We start from the raw sequence: 22,781 nt of genomic DNA on the forward strand, positions 1-22,781 counted from the left end.
AACTAATTTTGGTCTTTGGGTTTTGCTTTTAATTTGGCATTTCATGGAATGATCCAGAAAGTTTTTCTTTGAAGTTCCTTTTTTTCCCTGTCCTTTATCTTTCTAGTCCTAAAATAGGAGGGGAAAAAAAAATCTTTATTTCTCCTTCTTTGGAAGAATGTCTTAAGCTTTAATCATTTAATCATTGTTACAAAAAAAAAAATAAAGCCCGCATCTGTTCCTAATTTTCAAATAAACAGTAAGATGGCAAAAATTTCAAATCAAAATACTTGCTTGCAGATCTGAGGAACAAAACCTAGAATCTATCTTATGCCCTGGACATCCAAGTCAAATAGTGGGTAAGGTAAGCCATCAGTTCACCTGCTGTCAGTACTCTGACAGGCTTACAGCATAAACCTCAGTCACTGTGGTTTTTTTCTTGCCTGACTGCTACAGAGAGTTCACAGTGAAACATTTCCCAAGGAGCAAGAGCCTGTATGGCTCCATAAGCACAGAGAGAACGCCTTTCAGGAAAGCTATTCAAGAGTAAACAAACCAAAACAACAACAACAAACCCCTCACCTCACTACATAATTCAGGACAATCACTCCCATTTCTATTAAGAACTGGAAATCTTCTTTTTAAAACCCCAGAAAACTCTCCATAGCTGAAGGACGGAAAAATTATTGTAGTAATTAGCAGTCCTAAGAAGAAATTCAGGTTTCTAACCAGAGGTGTTCAGTGCTGGTTTGGTACCCTGACTTACCAGGTAAGAGACAAGACCATGTAAGGAGATGCAGCCTTCTGAAACCAGGGCTGAAAGCTAAACAAAAAGTGCAGTAGCTTCTAAAAAACGCATTAGACTAACCATAAAGGATGAGATTTGGCTGCTTAACATCAAATGGGTTTATACAAAAACAAAACAAAAGAACCTTTGTGCATAAGGCTCACTTCCAGCCATTAGACTAAGAAAGTTTTTATGATCCTAATGCAGGAAAAAAACCAAGCCCCTTCTGCTTCACACCATCATTATTGCTCTGGCCCAATGAAATAAGTACTTTGGAAAAAGAATGAAAATGTTGCAAGGAGATGATGATCACTGTTTCATGTCTACTTGAAGCCTGTACAAACCTGTCTTGTTGTTGCCGTAAATGTTCCCACCACACACAGCATCCCCTCCTCTGCCCTGGCACCAGGGTCTGTAGCAATTCAATGAAATTAATCCGAATTCTGATTTCTGCCCCCCCCCCCAAGCCAGGTTACTTTTAGCCTGGATTAAGTCCCTGAGGTGGCTGCCTGGCTCAGCTACAGGAATGCATATACTCAGGCAAAGGAGGTGTCAGCATGGGAGCTGGGGTAAGAACCCTTCTTCAAAATGACAGTGTCAAAAGTAGCAGTGAAAGCACGTCCAAAGCTGCCCTCGTGCAGCTACTCGTGTACAAGTCCCATTCATGCTCTGAACTGACAGAGCACAAACTCTCCCTTGTCCAGAGGCTGTTCAGAGACAAGGCTGTAACCACACCTGCCCCAGTAACCCCCCCTTCTTCTTCCTGGGAAGAGGAGGCCCAAATCAGACAGCAACTTCAGCTCAGCACAGGAATACACTGTCACACACTGCAACCAAAGGCAAAAGGGGCTCACAGCAAGGGGAGAAATCTGCTTTAGTCAATTGGAAGTTGAGATGATGACTGAACCTTGAATAGCTGTGCATACCTGTGGTCCACATGAGCAAACAAAGTCACTGAACCTACCCTGGTTAAAATTATACCCAGTTGTAAAAAAACACCCTCAAAAAACCCTGATCTGGTATGAAATGTCTCTGTGTCTTCCCCAAAGGTCTCAATGAATCTTTCACTCTATGCCATCGCTTTCATTTGCCCAGATGAGCCACTGCTGTGCATGGTATTGAAACACTTGTATTAAAATGCTATCTTCCTTAAGTCACACTTTTTGTTTCTCTGTTTCTCTAGTATGTAGCTCATCCTTTAATATTTTTTTACACTTAATCAAAGCCTTGTGTGTGAGGAGACTGCCACACAATAACTTGGTTCTATTCAGCCAAATCAGAACACCCTAGGTTCGGCAAACAGAAGTATATGAAACAGATTTTACAAATCCATGACATACACATCAGAAATATTTCACAAGTGATTTTAATTTCAAATTTTTGATTATCCTTTTTCTTTGGAAAACAATGCTCTTGCCTGGATTGGCTTCAACAGCCCAGAGCACACAACTCACTCTAATGCACACATACACTTCCGCAGGAAAGAAAGAATTAGAGCAACTTAGCGTTCAATAGCTTTCACTATCAGCTTTTACATACTGATAAGGAACCCCGGGAAAAGAGCATTGCTGCACATACAGCAGCTCTACAGCACTGCAAACCCTACTTACACCCCCTGTACTCTGAGGAAACTTCACTCCAGTGAACTCAATGGATGTTTTGTTACCTATTGTTAAATGATAAAATACCTCCAACAGGCACTATTCTCTTCCTTTTCTTATTTTTTTTTTTTGGAACACCCAAGACACACCTTTGTATTTGGAAAGAGGGGAAAGAATTGAAGTTCTCTCACTTCCTCACTCAGAAAATACTCACTGCTTGGATTAGCCACTAAATTAACTTCAGCTGTAGAGAAAATGACTCATTAAACAGAACAATCAAAAAATTCACTGGAGAGAAGGGGAGGAGGTAAGGAGAACTTTAACCTTCCTCCTCTCCTGCCAAATAAATGACACAGTAGTTTGAAAAAATAAGCAGAATGCAGTAACGCTTCTTAATAAATAAGGCTTAAAACAGAAAGCGTTAGAAAGCTGAAGCAAAGGAAAAAACCAAAGCCAAGCTACAGACAACTGTAGTAGCTCTTGGAGCACTTTAATGTTACAACTGTACCCAAATACATCTGGAAACATTGCACAGAGCAGCAGAAAGGCAGAGTTGTCTTTAAGAGGTTACTTCTTAATGTAGATCATGTAGGCTAGAAGTTCAATGAATAGTTAAAAGGAAGTTTTGTTTGTCCAGTCATGCCGGACAACAGACACCCAGTTTTGTAATACACCACTGGGGACAAACATGCAAGAGATTTTTTAATAAAAGAACAAAAGTTCTCTTCCACAGACTCATCTGAATTGCTGTGAGACCAGTAGGAAATGTTTTAGGGAAAGTAATGTTTCCTTCTATCACAGCCAGTTACTTGTTGAATACTGGAGTCAGTTACTTATTGAATCCTCCTACAATCACTAAATTTGACCGAGAATTGGGGACAGAAGGGTGAGAACGCTGCCTGTTTCTCATATGACATCTTGAGTAACTACACTAGAAGGTCTGGAAGACAGCTGTCTGAAGCCATTACATATATTTTTCATTTTCACCTGAAAATATTTTCCACGTATTTACAACCTAAACTAGAAAGGCTAATTTGTCAGTGTGGATTTGGGTTTTAACAGATAATGTTTGTTGGAGAAGATGACTAACACAGACGGCTAAACTAGCAGGAATACTAACGCAGCAAGCACAGGTTTGGCAGTAAAAGATGTCTTTTCTCAGATACAGACTACCTAAACAAAAACAAGCTGTAATTGAGAAGTGGGGTTTTTTCTAACAGCATAAATACACTCATACTGCACTCCTACTTCAAAGTAGCAGCTCCAGGGTGAGTGAAGAAGCAAACCCAGTTTGATAAACCCTCTCCGATTCTCACTCAGCACACCTGCAGAGGCTCGCTGGGCTGAGGGGCTGATGCTGCAGCTGGGCAGGATCACAACTCACTGAAGGCAGAGTTTCACAGCAACCCTGCAGCCTCAACACAGCTTCTGCAGCAGGCAGAGGGAGCAGTAGTGTAGGCCAAGACAAGTGTGGTTTCAAGGGCAGTGTAAGGCATTAATCACATAAGGTATTCTACTTGAAGATTTGCTGCCTGAAAGAATATAGCAGATGAGGTTTCACAGCTGGTTTTTAACCAAACTAGGAGCTAGCTGATGTCTAGAGAAATGGTTCCGGATTTCCTCCTAAATACATTCCCAAGTGCTCCCCAGGTGATGCCAAAAACAAATCTCCAGAGGAAGTTTCATCTTCAAGGAGACAGAAACAACAGCGTGGCCTTTCGTTTCTTGAAGCTGATGGTAAACTTGTGTCCTGCATTCTGCTTCTGAAGTGCAGTGATTGCCCATATTTATTGCAGCTCTCCCTGGCTTTAATTCTGTCAGATGTACCTGCATGAACTGAGCCTAAGGAATCAGAACAGAGAAACTCACAGCAATGGTAAAAGCTGCAACTATCAGCCAAATGATATGCAGATAAAGCCAGGGAAACATTCCAGACAGTGACTTGTATCACTCTTGACTTCATAAAACCAAAGCAAAACCTTTCAAAAAGTTACAGTGAAGAACAGTAAGAAGCTACTACAAGAGTGCATCAGTTAAAAACACAGATTGGAAAGTCCTACAGGTAACAGGAGTCCCGTAATGCAAAGGCTACCACTGCATGTTCTGTAGTCCTCTTTTTTCCTATGTATAAAGCAATCCTACTAATAGTCTTTTGCTTTTACCTGTTCTTTCAACCCAAATGCAAATGCCAAAATATGACCCAAGTCTATGATTAACATGACAGGAGTTATTTGATAAAGGAATAAAAGCTGATGAGCTACTCTAAGAAACAGAAGTAAACAAGCTTGAATCAAGACAGATCAAACATCTCACCAATCTTCAGGAGAAGTTTTGGAAAAGATGAAATAAGCAAGGTAGGAGACAAACTAGACTTTGAATTACAGATTATTCTGTAACCCTTTAGAGTTAACTCATTACTATAGCTAATTAAAATTAATAGGGATTCACTATTAATTCAAACAGAACAGTGTAGTAACAGCTTCCAGAAAAAGAAGAGAAGAAAAACTGTTAAAGGGATACATTCTGAATTGGGGCATGCTGTTGTAGTACCACCAACCTCAAGCAGGTACAGCAATTTACATCTATTGGAGATTCCTCCCCTTCCACACCTGGGTGAAAAATAATTCATAGCCCATTCATGCAGAAGGATCATTCAAACCTTCCTCCAAAATATGCCTACACAAAACCAATGAACACGTTACATGTTAGAGGAATTTTTTCCCCTAACAATTCTTGGCACATCAATGTTTCCACTGCTGCAATCCCACAATGTTATCAGCACAAGGCTTCATTCATACCTATGTTTAAAATTTTATAACAGCCTATCAAGCTAAGAGATTATGAATCATTCAAGCCATTAAAGTCCAATTACATCAACTGAAATCTGAGCTTCCCGGCAATTCCCTTCCAATTTCTCTTTCTGCTCACTCAGCCCCTGTACCCCTTCCTACACAACTTTCCCTTCTCTAACCTTGTGAAACTTCTCTTACAGAAGACTCAGGAGCTGGCCAATTTACACAGCATGCCTGTCACTCTTCCCCTTCAATACATTTAACCACCACTTCTCTGTACTTGTGGTTTTGCCCTTTCCTCTCCCCAACCCAACTTCCTATCATTTCATGGATGTCTGCTCCTGCTCCTCTGGATCAGGAGGCATCCTGTATCCAGATTCTTTCTGCACCTACCCTTCACTTCTGCGTGATTATATCAGTTCAAATACATTTAATTATCATGTTCATACTGACACTTAGCTTCACGGTGGATTAATTCAAATTAAAGTGATTAAAATAATCAAATTTAGATTAGCAAATGAGGTAACTTATTTTTATGTCCTTAATGGTCATTCTCAAACACCAATAACCAGTAAATCATGATGATCTGTAATAGAACCTTTTAATTTAGCATTTAATATAGTCCCTAGTTAGACAACACTATTAGTGTATATTTGTGCAGATTCTTGGCATGAAATTAACGACCAACATAGGTCGCTATTTAGTAGCTGGTTAAATTTTATATTATGACTTTTCAAGCTCTGTTTGAATGAAAAACAGGATGAAAACTAACAAAATCCCTGAACACCTAATGATGTTACTTAACAAAATAAATGTTGCATTTAAAGACTTTTTTTTTCTTTTTTTCTTAAGCCTCTTGTCTCTTTAGTAGGTGAAATGGAGTGAACTTGGCTACTGTGAAATTCAAATTTTCTGATTTTGTAGAGTTCTTCAGGGGTTTTTTTACTGAAAAAACTTAGGAAAGCTGTTTTTCCATCTTCTTCCCATTTCTCTTGATCTCATTCAGTTTTGAATAAACGTTAGGCTACTCCCAACTAAAATGAAAAATTTCTTTGGGTGTCTTCTGAAGCAGCTGCTGTTCCCAGAAATGAGGTTTTAGCACTTCAAACCCCACTCATGTTCAGTAGAGCAATGGGTTTATTTCCTCTAAACATGTGGTAGTTACACTGAGTCAAAGTTCTATCTTAACTTAGGTAGTATTAATATATTACAGGATATTTAGTCCTGAATACAGGTTTATTTTTGAGAAAGCAAGACAAAAATTACTTCAACCTGAACCACCCCTCTTTCTCAACCTCAGCTTGCCTTCTCCAGAGATGTGCTACCACCACCTCAGGGTCAAAACAGAATTTAAAAGAAAACGTAAATATTTGTTTCCTTCCTGGGAAAGCACTACATAGGGAAGAGGGGAAAAAGAGGGGATGTGCTTATGGGGAATTGCATCAGTATAATTAGAAGGTTTTAGCAAGCTGGTAAACATCTGTGTAGGCAATCACTTCACTCTAAAGGGTATTTCCTAATTAAAATTATGCACCCTATTTTCCAGAGCCTCCCTGCTGAAGAAACATCTCACCACTGCTGCCCAATTAGATCAAATTGGGTGGCTGGCTCTTTTTGTTGTGTGCATGATAATACAAAGACTCTCCAAGTTCCTGCTCAACAAAGGCTTGTGTGAAACAGGCTTTGAAGACACAATAACATTCCTCTTGCGAGTTTCAAGCCCGGAGGCTAAAAGCACCAAGTAACTATTCATTCTTCCATCTTGAGACACATTCCTAACCTAGTTCAAAGGCCTGAAAAAACATGCCCTAGCTACATGCCTGCACACCTTCAGCAGGGCTTTTCCCTCCTATCAGAGCTTGCTAGAGAAAGAAGCTTCATCCAGAAAAGAATTAAATACATTTGAGAGATTTGTTTCACTTTTAATAACTCTTAAATTGTATGAAGGATCGAAGACTGCCTTCCATATGAATTGATCAGCTGTGTTAATCATTGAAGAGTAAAGTTCACCATTGACATGTTTAAAGTACGATGTTCACAGGGCACCCATTCTTCAGCTTCTGCTCCCGAGAAGCAGCTGTGGGAGGAGGGAGTGTGCACAGCAGCTGGAAAAGGACAAGGGGTGATCTGGAGCTGTTTGGCCTCCATCACTGCTCTTCTATTTAGTTTCATCTGCCTCTGTTTTGATCTCAAACTGCTAAGATAGATGTAAATCACACATGGCTATCCACCCATATCAAGATATCCAAGGCATTCAAGAACATTATGCATCATGTTCGCAAGATGATGATAAAGTCAACAAAATACAAGATTATTTCCAAAATACTGACACTAGAACAAATATTAACTTTCAACAAGAAAAAATATTTACAGTTTTCAACATACAGCTTCCTAAACAAACTAAAATCCTCTTTATGTATTTTATTTTGCTGTTCCTCAGAAATCTGAATGCCATTACGTGTAAAATGAGAAAATATAAACAATTACTGAAGAACAGGCTAGCCCAACTACAGTTAGCATGTCATGGTATGGAACCAGCACACAGAAAAGGTGGAGCAGGCAGATGGCTTAAGGCAGCTGAGGTGAGACCCCCAAGCTGGTTACATTTGCCCAAAATGCCACTTGCAGGATCCTGCCCCAGATACGCTAGCCAGCCTGCTTTTGGGGATTCCTGAACCTCACACACGAGATAAAAAGTTTCCTTTGTTTGCAATAGCTTTCACACCTAAACTAAGGTTTCCTTACCTGTATTTCATTTTGTATCTGCAATCAAGCAATTAACTATTTAGTACTCCTGAATTTCCCTTTTTTTAAAAGAGAAACATTTTTTTTTTTTGTAGTTTAGTTGACACTTTTAAGAAAAAAAATGGACTGTGGTCTACAACACAGAAAAGTGGACCAAATGCTAAAAATACTGTAGGATAGCAAAGCATGAAGGGATGGTACAGTGTGACCATGTTTACCAAGCAAAGAAGTCAAAAAGAGAAACAGGGTAAATGTAACAGGTTAAAGAGAGGAAAATTTTTTAATTTCAACAATGCTGTTTCCACCTGTCTAAAATAATGTTTGTCCTCCTAAAGATTTCAATTAGTCACTTTCACTTTCCCCAAATCAAAATGTTCAATTTGAATTTACCGTCACTGCAAAAAAAGCTGAGTATTGCTCATTTTTTTCCTTCATGTAACCATGGTACAGATCTTCATTCCCATCAAAACAAGGAATGCATTACCTTACTGACATCTAAGAGTCATTTTGAATCCTGTGGCAAGCTGAGCTGCCCTACCTCTTTCAAGGAGTGAGCAGCTGAGCTACCTGTTGTTGGTCATTTCTAGGAAATAAAACTACTATGAAAGGAAAATCTTTGTGGATAAATTCCAAAGTAGGAAAAAAAGTAAGATAACACTGTTTTAGCCTCAACTAAGTAAACAACTTGTTAGTTTATGTCCTCATTATTATATAACATTCTGCTCCAAAAATGGCCCATTTGCTATTTTGAAGTAACAAGTAATTCAGAAACTGATCAGGAGTTGCAGGAGAGGAATCGCTATGTACAACAGTGCAAACTTTTCTGAGGACATGAAAATTAATCCCATTTTTCAGAGACCACTCAGCCAATGCCACCACCACTTACCTAAAACGCCTGCATGAGTCAGAAGTGAACAGCCACCATCATTTCAGCAAAGTACCCAGCCTTTACTTCTCTGGGTATCACCACAGAGACCAAGTACCATGAAAAAGCACATTGTGCCATGCAGGGAAGGCTGCAGACTTCACCAGCCCTATGATACAGCAGGCACAGCAAAAGACATTCTGTTACACCTGTGCCTTCTCCAGAAAAGAGAAGAGCTTCTGTATTTCTCCTGTTTTAATATCTCTGTGAAGGCTCCAGCATCACAGCTGACAGTGAGTCCCAAACACCTTGTCAATCACTTGTACAGGAACCATCAAACCAAACTGGGAATTACTGGAGGACCACTGTCTCCTTGCTCTAGCAATTTTCAACGTATTTCAGCGAAGTGCCTAAGCATCACTCACTTGGACAGCGCCACTCCCCTGCAGCACATACAGAAGGCTTCCAAGCTCAGAGTTTGTCTCTAAAGCCAAAAGGTCTCCCCTGTCACTCATTTCCTGCTCTTTAGGGGTTAAAATTCTCTTTTCTAACACAGCAATCTTCTCTTCAAAATGAAGGCCAGCTGGCTGAAGGTTAATTACCATCCAGTGTTTTAATCTAAAAGATTCCCTCACTGACACACATCAGCTGTCACTTGAGGTGTCTTTGCATCTCTCACACAGCACAGGGCAAGGGAAGCTCAGGTCAGACCTGAAACAAGTCACAGCTCCAGCCGTGGTGTTTCAAGCTCCCCACCTCCCTTCCATTCCTTTGCCGTCACTTACAAACTGATGAACAGAAGACCCCAGGTGAGATGTGCTGTAAGAGGAGAAACAAACTCAATCTTCTACCTCCCATGTACACTTCTTGAGGTTCTTTTACTCTCTCAATGAAGACACACAACACTCGGCACAGCACTTACATGAATGTTACTGGTGATGTACAGACATGCAGTATCTTGTGAGGAGGATGATGGGAGAGTTTGTTTTGATTTGGTTTTAGTTCCACAGTTCAGTGAAGTAAGGGCAGAAGGAACCCACACAATCAGACTGGCTTAGTCTCCTCCACTCCAGCTTCAAGCTCTTTATTCCTTCAGGGAACTGTGCAAACTGTGCCACTGTAGGACAGCTCTCATGCACAAACTAGTTAAGTATTTTATTGACTGACAAATCCAGATTATGGAGTCCCTACCCTATAGTTATGTCTTAACAAATATTTGTGCACCACACTGAAAGCCAGACCGCTGAAACTAGACAGGAACCAAGGCTGCTAGTTAATTCCCATTTTTTTCTATTCACACACATTCTGTATTTCAAAGAAAGCATGTGCAGTCCTTAGGTGCCCTAGTGGTTAAAAATGTCCAACCTACACAGGCTGGAGGGGATGGGCTGAGGCAGAAGAAGAAACACAGTCAGTGAAAACTGTACATGTTCCCAGACCCTACATTCCTCCCTTATATAACACACATCATCAGAGTTCAAATGTGCAAGTACACTTCACCTCAGCTCTACTAGTAGTAAAGTGCACAACGTCCTCCTGAAGCATATCTTATTTGAAAATTTAACAGGTCATTTCTTCCACATTCCCAGCTTCCAAAAAACTAGAATTTTACAACAGTTGACAAAATGTACACAGGTGAATCTTCTGTGATGCACCACAGAACAGCACGTTTCACCTTCTAGCTCAGGTGGCTGACACCAGATCTTCTAACTAGACTCCCAAATTATTACAAGCACTTGAACACACACAAACTTCCACTGTCTCATCTACTTGATCAAAAATTACTCTGAAGAAAATACACTTCACAATTACCCAAGGTTAAATCTCTAATAATAGTCTTCAGAGAACATGACCTAGATATGTCAAACATGATCAGAGAGACATATATCAAGACATCCTCTAGTTAGTTAAGAGTGCCAGGCTTATTTAAATCTCCTTTATCTGTTCACACCTTGGCTTTTGTTAAATTTCACATCATTTCTGTAAGCAAAGTGTAAAGCTGTTAAACTTGTGATTTTTTTTTTTTAAGTTACCAATGTCTTTCCTTTACTATCTGTATTTCATGTAGTCAAAATAATAATCACCATTTATCAAAGCCCCAGAATTCTGTAAAAACAGAATAATGCTATTCACTTTCATGTCCAGGTACTTTAACACACCAGATCATGTACAGATGACCAAAAGTCAGTTTTTACCATTCTGACAAATTGGGAATTCAGACATATTTGTCAATATTAATATGTTTGAGTTGCAGCTCTTACCACAAAATGAAAACCACATCTGCCATAACAAGCCACAATAGCTTTGCCATTTGAAGTTTTCTTTTACAATATATTCTTTAAATTTAAAAAAGTAAGAGAATCTATACTTACTAATCTGTAAGACAAATTATTTAATTAATGAACCCAAATCAAATTTATAACTGTCCAAGTAGGAGAGTGTGAAAAAGAAAATGCTGCAGTTAACAAAACCTCTGTGAATACAGTTCTCCTTTCATTTATTGTATGTAATTTATAAAATCAGTGGGTTTTAATGTTAAAATTCATTCATTTACCTTGTACTTAATTCAGATTTGTATCTGCAGCTTACTGCTGTGGTTGTGACATGGATACTACAAGACAAAGAATTCAGGAAAGAAGAGCTGGAGGTAAATTCTTCTTGCCTTACTAAGCAAATCATCCTGTTAGGGTCAGAAGAATATCCGAATACTTAAAAAAAAAAGAATAAATCCAGTAACAAATAAGGAATACATATGCTTCCTAAGCAGAGTGTCCATCCCTGTAATAAAGATTAAAAAAATACAGAAGGAAAAACACCTTCAAGAAAACTGCAGTACCATGCAAAATGAGCACCTCTAGAACAAACCCTTTGTGTATATCTGGGCCCTCCACATTTCTCTGTGCTCATCCTCAAACTTTCCAGTATCACCATCCCAGTTCCCCTCAGATCACAAACACCTTGCAATTCTCTCTAGCCACATCATCCTGCCATAGTTTCTCTGTCCCCCAAGTAATTTCTCTTTCATTTCCATCTCTGTCCCATACCAGTTTCTACACGTGCTGCCTGGCCTTTACCTCAAGTTCCCCATAATCTAATGTCAGCAGCCCCTGGTCTCTCCTAGTCACAGCACAGGTCCCATGAACAGCTTTCCCCTCCTTTTTCCTCTCATCTCTTAAGGGTATTTCATAACTCCATCAATCAAACATAATAATTAGTTTTCATTGAAACTTGGAACAGAGGTTAAACCTAAAACCAAATTAGTTTTGGAAAATAATATCCATTTCTCTTCCATATCACTGGACACCAAAATTATTTTTAAAGCTTATGTGACTTTATTCACGTAATAATCAGTACTGAACAGATTCACCTTCAGAGCTTCAATAAACTGGAAAAAAACCCCCACTTTTTTCACAAACAAGCTATGATACAGTTACTTGCTCAGAAGAATGCTCAAGTACACTTACTTTTATAACTTGCACTCATGTATTTAGGAAGTCATGAAAATTGTACAGTCCTAATGAATATAAAATTTTAGCTATCCTAAAACATTCCTGTAACAAGGCAACATGCTGAAGATATTGGTCAAATAACATTCCCATTCCACAGCTGCTTGCTGCATTTTATTTAAGAGCTGTAATTCTCTATTTACAAGTGTTATTGTTATCTAAGGAAATTTACAATCTCCCTACAGTTGCTATTAAAAATCAACATCATCCTCACCCTGCAATGTCCTGTTTCATTTTCAAATTTAAACCACATTCAAAAACCAGTTTAAAAATTAACTACATGGAAAAACCATGTGCTAAAGATGTCCAGGTAGTATCTCATAATCATACAAATTTTTTTTATAAATCATTCTGTTTCAGTTTTTAAGCCAGAAAAACAAAAGAGAAACACCTAAACCCATTAATTATAAACTTGTGGTCTTGTTAAACAGGAGAACTGCAAATACGCAAGTATGCAGAGACACAGGCTCAATTTTGGCAAATAATTAGGTATGGGGGAAAACTGGTGTGTGCATACAGTAAAAAATGCACTGTTTTGTCTAGAGTAATACCCACAAAGCATGAAAAACTTTCATAACATGCTGGTATTTACCTTGGTGCTGACCCAAAACTACAGAAACTTCTGTTCTTCGGTTCAGGAAACAACAGGTCCCTAGAAACTTAATTTAACAAGTCTTGTTTTGGCACCCTTGTGGGTCTCTTCCAACTCAGGATATCCTATGATTTTATGAATTGCTGTGTTTCTGTTGTTCCACATTAAGTTTTTAACTTGAGAAAAAGAACACAACTATTGAAAACTATGAAAGAAACAAATTAAACAAGCAAGCAGTGTCCCAACAAAAATAAAACCCAGGTATACAGTACAAGAATTACATGAGTAATTTTCTGTTTACCATCATGCGTATTTTCATGAGAACCACACAAAGGTTTAGTTCTACCCTTAGAAGTGTTTTGTTTTAACTGGATACAGGCAAAAGGTATAAAAACTATATAGATGCCCTTGTGCTGAATTCTCATTGTACTGTTTTCTATTTTCTTACATCACCCAAAAGCCCCAAACCACCCATGCATCAAAGCTAGAGTGAGCCAAGTTACCACTTGCTTACACTACTCATATTCTATTCTGTGTTATTAGCACTTACATTCAGGACTTCTCAGAGTCATCAACAAAATGGAAATGAAGCTTTGAAGCTTTGGAGATGAAAGCAAGATACCTGGATTCACTCTATTATCCTGCTACAGCATTTCCTGTTTCTCTAGAGCCAACATCTAATGGTTTCCTTTTTGGAATATTTTTTGACTATATACTCAGAACACAAGCTATCAGCAGTTCATCTTCAAAACCCCTGCTCATTTGAGGAGCCTTCTCACAGCAACCCCACAAGCAGGATCCACAGGATATCCACAACATCTGCTCAGCTGTTGCCGTGGGTTTGTGTGCAGGGTGTTGGTGGCAGGGGACTATAGGGATAGCTTCCCCCGTGTGTGACAGAGCCACTGCCTGTCAGCTCCAGGATGGACCTGCTGCTGGCCAAGGCCAAGCAGTGCCACTGACAGCGTCAGCACCTCTGGGATGATGTGTTTAGGAACAGGAAAAACACCTGCACAACTGCAGCCAGAGAGGGGAGTGAGGATATCTGAGATCACTGTGGATATAGGGAACTACTCTGCAGAGGAAGTAGCAGCAGATGCAACATGCCGTGAACTGGCGAAAACCCCCATTCTCATACCCCTGTGCTGCTGTGGGGAAGAGGCAGAGGAACGGGGAGTAAAGCTAAGCCCAGGAAGAAGGGAAGGCAGGAGGAAAAGTGTTTTAAGATTTAGTTCTTATTTCTTATTATCCCGCTCTGATTTGATTGGTAATAAACGAAACTAATTTTCCCAAGTTGAGATTGTTTTGCCCGTGACAGTAACTGATGAATGATCTCTCCCTGCCCTTATCTCGACTCATGAGGTTTTTGTTATATTTTTTTTTCTCCCCTGTCTAGCTGAGGGGGAGAGTGAGAGTGGCTCTGGTGGGCACTTGGTGTCTAGCCAGGACCAGCCCACCACATCTGTGCATGCAAGACTGTAAGCAGAAGGAAAACACCTTAGGGCTACACTGCTCTCTCCCCTCAGTTTTTCCATGTCATGGGCTGGTGTTTCCCAGCACAACTTGGCATCTGCAGCCTTCCAGCCACAGCACAAAAGGCCACTAATCAGAGGATCTGAGCACCAAAGAGCGACCATCTAGGCTAGATACACACAACAGTGCCCAGTTCTCTAAAGCAGAGGTAAAAGTGTGGGCAGGAGAGCATAAAGAACTGCACTGAAAGTACAACACTTCTAACAGGAAATAAGAAGAGAGCTAGGGCAGGGCAAGCTGTTTGGAAACAGCAAAGAGTATATGACAGGGAAGGCGATGGGATTGGAGAGTGCAGAGGAATGCCGTGGGTGAGAGAGAAATGTTTTTCAATTAAATTTGGGAAACAACACGATTATTTCAGCCAGTATCTTTAATGTCAGGAGAAATAATTACATTTGAAAGAGATTAAAAATACTTCAGAATCTAATGCCTGAAGAACTTGGAGGCAGCTGGGAGAGAAGGCCAGGAGAGCAGGGCAAAGGACAGGAGTTAGCTAGTTTGCATCAAAGCAGCAAGAATCATTTTACCCCTTAGGAGATGAATAGCCAACATTTGGGGTCATTGTCTTGTCTTTGCCACTTCTGAGATTAAAAGTGTAAATAATAACCCATGAGAGAGAGAGAGAGAGGAAAGCAAGAGTACTTAGTGCAGCCTTCCCCAGCCCTTGTTCTGATACCTGCAGCTTCACCTTTCCCTTCCCAGCTCCAGATGTTTTCTCCTCTCCGCTGTACCTGCAAACACACCAAGTGTGTTTTCCTTCATCTTTCACTTGCTCAGACACCAACAGGAGAAACCACAACCACAACCTCCCTGCTTCTCAGCTGCAGCCTGAACAGCCTCAGCTGCCAGAAGGAGCACGGGGGAAGCTGGCCAAGGAGGCACAGCCTGCTCTGCTGCTCCCTGGGAAAGGCAGGCAAAGCTCTGGGGAACTGGAGCACCCTTACTGCATGTGGAGTTTTCAGGTGAACAGTTCGGCTGAAGGTGCTCAACAACTTTTTCAGGCATGTGCAAGCAGTCCCATAAATCACACAGCTCCAGGTAGGTTTTCTTAAGAATGGCATAAGGTACAGCCTTACATGGAACAAGTCTCCTGCCAAACCTAAGTTTTACCTCCAAAGCAAAAAAGGTACAAGCACATGTCAAAAAATATCTGTAAAAATGGTTTAGTATGAACTAGTATGAACACATTGTTGGGTTTCTTTCCTAAGCATGCTCAGGAGTTTTGAATTTTGCAAGGGAAGTTTCAGTTGATGGCAAGAAATCTAACCTGGGAAATAAAAGAGTCCTGAGGGTTAATGTCTGAGAAGGCTACAAGCAAGCAACAAAGTTTCATAGTGGGAAGGGAGAAGGAACAGCCATGGTTCAAACTCCCCATATAATTACAACCTGATTCTTCCCTTGCCCTCCAGAAGAAGCTGCGCCTTCTCAATCCAATTCTAATTTTCTGAAATAAGAACAAACTTCAAATAACAATTACTCTATTTTACACAATGCTGCCCCTAATAAAATCTGCATAGTATTTTTCAGTTCTTATATCAGATTTTCCACATCCTAATCTTTCACTGAACAGCAAAATCACAGCCAAGTATCTACCTAACACCACCATGGAAAGCATTGCCACAGCTTTTATGTCAAGGATGACACACAGTTCAATCAAACAAGTTCTCCACTTGTTTCCAAGCAAAAGTAAAGCAGTGCATTTGGAAAAAAAAAACCTGTAAGCAAACAGTTATGACACTGCTCCCTGCTAGACCTGCCTTCTCATACCGTTCATATGTTCTTTATTTACCCACACACTGACCAGGGATCTTCTCTCACACTTACTCCCCAGTCTCAGCAATGCACAGGTGGGAGGGAACAGTGATGCTCTCAGCAAAGTGACTTAACTGCAGAACCTGCAGCATCCTCTGGCAAAAATTCCCTCCTGAAGAATTCCCAACACTAACGCAGTCCTAAGCAGATATGGATTCCCAGGGTAAGGAGCCATCTGCAAAAACAGGGCTCTTGCAAGCACATGCCAGAACTGAGAAAAGGTGTGGCTGTGTAAATTTGTGTACATTTAGTCACAAATAATGTATGGTGACACTCAGCACAGTCCTGTCACCACAAAAATTACCACTTCCTACCAGTTACCACTTGAACCAGACTGGCAATATTTGCACTGATCTTAAGTCCTACCTCGAACTTTCAAATTAACCTGGTATTCGTAGGTCATGTAAGACTAAGACTCAATATTGCTTTGTTCTAATGGGCAACAGCAGCAAGTGCCAAGCAGCAAATGTGAGGAGACTGTTTTGCTTTTGTTCAGGTTATAAGGATGTAAAACATCTAAAAATGAAAAACATTTGATCCCAGGCATCACACCAACACCAGCCCTCGATGTTCCCTTCAGCACAGCCAACAGGTGACACAAATACTGAGATGATGTCAACAGTGGTATGAGATTCATCCCGTAATGTCATTGCATATATTCAGAGTAACTGCTTAAACTACTGCGATTGCTGCTGCTCAGGTATGTAGGAAACTGTTAAAATCGAGTGACAAAATTTACTAGACAACCATCTGCCAGTACTTGCCTGCACCAAAACAAAACCGGCTTCACCTTTCATGAAAGGACTTACACAGGTGTGCTGTCCTTTGTGAGCTCTTAACAAGATACACTGTTCTGTGCTGCATGAAGTTCCCACTCAACAGAAACATCACACTGCTTCCAACTAGCCTCCTACTCATCTTACATGGCTGTAATCAACGCGCAACAGCCTGGAAGAAGTTTTTTTCCCGAATTAAAAATTAAAAGCTTCAGGAAGAAACAGAACACATTAGTCAATGCCAAAATCATCGTTCACAGGGCTCATTTCTTGTGCTGTTTGTAACACTGTTGCGGGTGAGGGACAGCCACACAGTATCAACTGGAAAACAAGTGATAGGTACAATCCTCTAAAAGCTTTGAAGTCTGGTTTCAAACTCAAAGCTCCTTCCAACAAACCTGAATTACCGCTGGTCACAGCCCCGTGAGACCCCAAGCCTCACGGCAAGCCTCACAGCGATGATTACTGACCAAACCAGGATTACGCTGGGAGTTTCCTGTTTCCAGCCCAATACTAGAAGTGACTTGCTTTCACACCCCTCTCCCACACACTTTTGAAGCACTGCTAATTCTGAAAAGTAAAAAACCTTAGCAACACGGTAAGCACAGTAATGTATCCCTGGCTGAACAGGAGTCTCCAAAGCTGCTTTGGAAGCACTCCCCAGCCCGTGCAGGTGCCACGGGGGGACACCCGCAGAGATGCTGCGCTCCTGGACGCTTCTGCCACTAAAACATGCTGCAGTGAGGCCAAAAGGCTCAACGAAACCAACCCAATTCGTGGCTGTCCCGGGGAACGATGCCGCCAGCCCCCAGCCCGCGGGAAGGCACCGCCAGCAGCAGCCTCGACCCCCGCCCCAGCCCCCTCCCCGCGGTCGTTCCACTCCCCGAGCGGAGCCGCGCCCCGTCCCGCCTCGTCCCGGCTCACCTTCCCCGGCGGGCGCCCGGCTCTCCTACATCTCCTCCCGCTTCTGGAAGCTGATGCTGGCGTAAGCGCTCAGATCCTCGCCACAGTGGCCACTCCCGCGCTGCTGGCCCGGGGGCTTCGGCGGCAGCGGCTGCTTCGCCTCGGCGGGGGCGTGCGGGTGGTGGTGGCGGCGGTGGCCGCAGTCCCTCACCAAGTCCAGGTCGATGTAGTTGAGCCCGTTCTCCAGCGCGGGGGCGGCCCCCGGGTCCCGGCGGGCGGCCGCCTCCCCCGCGCCGGGCCGCAGCCACACGTTCTCGAAGGAGGCCGAGCTGTGCCGCTTCACCTCCTCGGTGCCCCCCGCGCCGCTGCACGGGAAGGGTGCCCCGAGCCCGCCCGCCGCTCCGCGGGCCGCGCTCGGCGTGGAGGAGAAGGTCTCGGAGCTGTGCCGCCGCCGGCCGCCCTGCGGGTCGGCGCGGATCACCTTGGCGCTCTGGTTGCGGCCGGGGCTGAGGCTGACGCGGGTGAAGGCGCTGCCCGCGCCCAGGCCCCCCAGCAGGGAGGAGGAGCGCGGCGGCGCCGCCGACAGCTCGGCCGGCGGCCGCGGCAGCTCCGGGGACGCGGCGGTGGCGGCCGCCGGCGGGGGCTTTTCGGGGCCGGCGCGGCCCCCCCGCACCTCGGCGTAGCTGAGCAGGCGGGCGGGCGAGCCGGGGGACGGGCTGTCCGCGTAGTCCGAGCAGGAGCCCCCGCCGGCCGCGGCGCCCCCGCGCTGCATCGCCACGTAGTCCCGGCCGAAGCGGGCGGCCCGCGCGGTGGCGAAGCCGGGCGGGCAGGGGGCCCGCGGCGGGCCCGGCTCCATGTTCATGTACTCCTCGGCGGCCTCGCTGCCCGGCGGCGGCAGGGCCATGCTCAGGGCAGCCGAAGGGAAGGGCGGCTTCTCGCCGGCGATGAACTCGATGTTCACGTACTCGCCGGGGCTCTTGGGCTCCGGGGGCAGCAGCACCGGGGGCTGCTCCCGCGCCCGCGGCAGGGTGCTGGCCTTGGGGCCGCCCAGCGACAGCCGCGTGGGGCGCGCCAGGCGGCCCTTGGTCTGCACGGCCGTGTCCACCTTGCGCGGGGGCTGCGCTTGAGGCGGGGGGGCCGCCCTCGGGGCCGCCGCCGCCGCCCAGGCTGTCGCTGCTGGTGGACGAGGACGAGTCCTCGGCCGCGTAAAGGAGGCGGCTGGAGCCGAGGGCGATGCGGGGCTGGGGGCTGCCCTCCTCGGCTGTGCCCGCCGGCCTGCCGCCGCCCCGCCGGTGCACGTGCTTGAAGGAGCGAGGCAGCGAGAAGTAGGAATAGATGGGTTTGTGGTGCGCTACGGTGGCCGCCTCCTCGACCCCCGGCTGCCCCGCAGCCCCGAAGTAGCAGTCGGGCGGAGTGCTGGTGGTGGAGCCGCTGGCTGGGGACATGTTGATATAGTCGCTGCCGCCGCAGGGGAGCTTCCCTTCGTTGCTCTCCACTGAGAGTTTTGGGTGGTGGCCGGCACCATTTGTCCAGATCTTGCCGTAGCCCGCAGAGCTGCTGTCGGGGGAGTAGCTGCCACTGGGGGACATCATCATGTAGCCATTAGAGTCCACTGTGGCTGGAGGGTGGCGGCCACCCCTGCCAGGGTTGATGATCTGCTGTGGGGCCGACACACTCTTAGGACTCATGGGCATATAGTCACCACCCTTGGGGGGCCCCCCACCACTGGGCACAGGGGCTACACCAGGTGACATGGGCATGTAGCCATCATCCGTGTGTGGGGCAGAGTTGGTCCGATGACGGCCACTGTCCATGTGGTGCATCTCCAGGCACTCCTCTGGGTAGGAGTGAGTGGGCACAAAGGCTGAGTGGCGGTAGGAGGGCAGCCTGCTGCTGCCACAGGGGTAAGAAGGCAGCATCTCTGTGTACTCCTCAATGGAGGCCACCGAAGACTGCGAGGGTGTCTTCTGGTGGGAGATGGTGGGCGAAGTGCCTGCAGAGTGAGTCCGCTTTCTGAATGCCTTCTCCAAGTCGGCAACCTCCTCACTTCCACCTCGAGGACAGCAGGGCGTACTAGGATAGCGGGGCTGCTGCTGAGGGTGGCAGGTGCGTGGGATGAAATGGCCATTGGGCGCTGCCAGGCTGCAGCAAGAAGAGGTGGCCTTCCCTCCCATGCAGATGTAGTTGAGGTCTTCATCACCCCGGGCAGGGGGGGTGTGTCCCAATGAATCAGGGGTTACACTGCGAAAAGAGCTGCGAAAGTCACATGGGCTTGAACCATACTCATCAGAAGAAATAAATCCACCATCACTAGGGGAGCCAGAAACTGAAGCACTAGACCTTCTTGGAAACAGGCAGTCTGAGGTGGAGCCGTGGCCACTAGTGCTGCTGGATGACAGGCTGACTGGACTAGTGGCTGAAGGAGAGCAGCGCGAGGAAGGCATTGGGATGGACCGGCTGTGGTTGAGTGGAGGATGGAGCCTGGAGTTGCCACGGTGTCTGTGTGAATGAGTCCGGTTAGCACTGGGACTAACTGGGCTACCATCCACAGAGGCAGGTCTTGACATTGTGCCTTCCCCATCACTCGATGCTCGAACCCGAAAAGAGCTGGGTTTGCCACCTGTACCTCCGCCACCAGCAGGAGAAGTGGCCGTGACACTCTCAGTCCTGGAGCGCCGACTGAGCCCCACTTGGCTCGGGGGAGGGTTGTTGACGTGGTGCCTGCGAAGGGGCACAGAGATCGGGTTGGAACAGTTTGAGGAGGACTGGCTCTTGCTGCGGGGCCGAAATTCCTCACTCATGGCTCGCATGGCCTCCAGGATAGTTTCATGCATGTTCTGTGCCACCACTGAGTCATCCACTTGCATCCAGAACTCACCAGGTCCAGTGACAGCTGAGCGTCCCACCTCAATGAAGAAGAAGTTCTCAGAGTGACCACAGCGGCGGATGTTGAGCAGCTGCAGCACCACAGCAGCCGCATCTGAATTCAGCTTTACAAAGCTGATGGTCTTGTTAGTCAGGCACAGGCGGTAGATGCCAATCAGGTTCTTTGTCTGACCTAGGCCCTTAGGCTTCAGAATTACTTGCCAAACTTCCTTAAAAGCTGGACCAGGGGCTACCTCACCATAGCTGTCCTCACCTGCTTCCCCCAGTCCTGTGCTGCTGCCTCCAAAAGTGACATCGCTGTGGTGGTGGTGGTGATGGTGGTGGAGGTGGTGGTGGCCCTTGGCCCTGTTGTGCAACTGCAGCAGTGCTTGGTACCAGCTCTCCTGCTCAGGTTCGCTGTCAGCTGCAATGGCAAAGTGCTCGTCCTTGGTGTAGAGGGCCACCAGGTGCTTGTTCTTGGAGTCAGCCCGTTTGTTGATGTTGAAGCAGCTTTCTAGTGGGATGGAGCGCTTGGGGGCCCCTGACTTGTGTCTCCATTTCTTCTCATTCTCGTAATACTCCAGCCGGGCGGGTCCAGACTCACTGGCTGCCCTCAGCACAAAAAATCGTTTATGCATGCTCTTGGGTTTGCGCAAGTAACCCACCTTTCTGACATCTGAGAAGAAGCCCTCGTTATTATCCGTGGGGCTGGCCATGATGAGAGGTGGTGGAGCTGCTACTGCAGCTCACAGTCTGCAAGACCCCAAAACAGCCAAGCCAGCCAGGAAAGGCAACCACCTAAAATAAAATTCATGCAACAACAATTAAAAAAAAAAAAAAAAAAAAAAAAAAGAAAGAAAAAAAAAAGGCAAAACAGCTCAGGATCCTCTTTTGAGAACGGGACGGGGGAGGGACTGAAGCAGGGTGAGAGCAGCTGTTCAGTGGCAGAGGCAGCTTCCAGCACCAAATCAGAGTTTGTGTTGCTGTTTATGCCCAAATCGCGCTTAGACGAGTAAGCTCGTCCTTAAAAAGTCCAGTCCCGATCAATCCAGACGAAAGTCTCGTCCCAAAATGAGCCGCCGGGAATGAAAAACGCATCTTCCCTTGCAGGGGTCGGGCTCCGGCGGGGCCGGGAGCGGGGCGGGGGTCCCTTTCCTCCGCTCCCTGCACCCCTTCCCCGGCTCAAGTTTGCCTCCGCGAGCAGCGATCACTGTTGCAGATTAAATATCCTCTCGGGGGCGGAGATTGTTTTGCAAAGTCCGGGGTTTGCACCCAAAAATACACGCTGCTTTCCCCCTCTCTCGCCCTCCCCCCAAAAAAGCAAAAAATTGAAAAAAAAATGCCGCCCACTATACGACCCCCCTTCCCCAAATATCAGCGCCGAGGCTGCTGCTCCCGCTCGTGTGTGCGGAGGAGGCTGGCGACCCCATTCAGTCCCATCTCGTTAGGCAGAGAAAGTGCCATTTCCACACGCGGCGCAGCCCGGCAGCGGCGGGAGGGGAGGCAAGCCCGAGTGCCGAAGGAACATCCTCTCTTCCTCCTCCTCTTCATTCCAGGCGGCAGCGCCTCAGCGGCCGGCGGCGCGGCCCCCTCCCGTGCCCCAGCCCGCCGGAGGAGCGGGCACCGCCGCGGCGGCTCCTTCTCCGCCGGCTTCTCCTCGGAGTTTCCCGGCGCCCCGCACCAAAACAGGCGGCGGGGGCCGCGCTCGCCAGTCCAGCCCCCTCCGCCCGCCGCCGCGGCTCAGGCTCACTCCAAGGAGAACAACACGTGACGGCGCCAGTGCGTGGACCATCCCCGGAGCCGCCGCCGGGCTCCCGGCCAGCGCCGCCGCTCCGCCCTCCGCCCTGCCCTCATTCAGCGCGGCCGCGGGGCCGCCGCCGCCGCGCCCCCATTGGTGCCGCCGCCCGTCCGTCACGGCGGCGGCGGCGCCCGGCCGGGCTGGGGCGCGGCGCGTAGTAAAGAGGCGTAGACGCCATTCAGCGCCGTGTTATTTATACCCGCCGCCGGCGGCCTCTGCAGTGTGGC

At 45.9% G+C, this 22,781-nt stretch overlaps 1 protein-coding gene across 1 annotated transcript in view; it reads right to left on the reverse strand.

Annotated features, from left to right (window-relative positions):
* Positions 1 to 22,506, reverse strand: part of IRS1 (insulin receptor substrate 1) — a 48,889-nt gene extending 26,383 nt beyond the window's left edge. Inside the window, 2 exon segments of the mRNA XM_066193189.1 lie at positions 17,913 to 19,026; positions 19,028 to 22,506. Of these exon segments, the coding sequence (XP_066049286.1) occupies positions 17,938 to 19,026; positions 19,028 to 21,472 (3,534 nt within the window). The 5' untranslated portion in view covers positions 21,473 to 22,506 and the 3' untranslated portion in view covers positions 17,913 to 17,937.
* Between the last annotated feature and the right edge of the window lie 275 nt (positions 22,507 to 22,781).

This window comes from Chamaea fasciata, unplaced genomic scaffold (genome assembly GCF_029207755.1).
Source record: "Chamaea fasciata isolate MVZ Bird 193981 ecotype frontalis unplaced genomic scaffold, bChaFas1.0.hap1 SCAF_11, whole genome shotgun sequence".
NCBI lineage: Eukaryota > Metazoa > Chordata > Aves > Passeriformes > Sylviidae > Chamaea > Chamaea fasciata.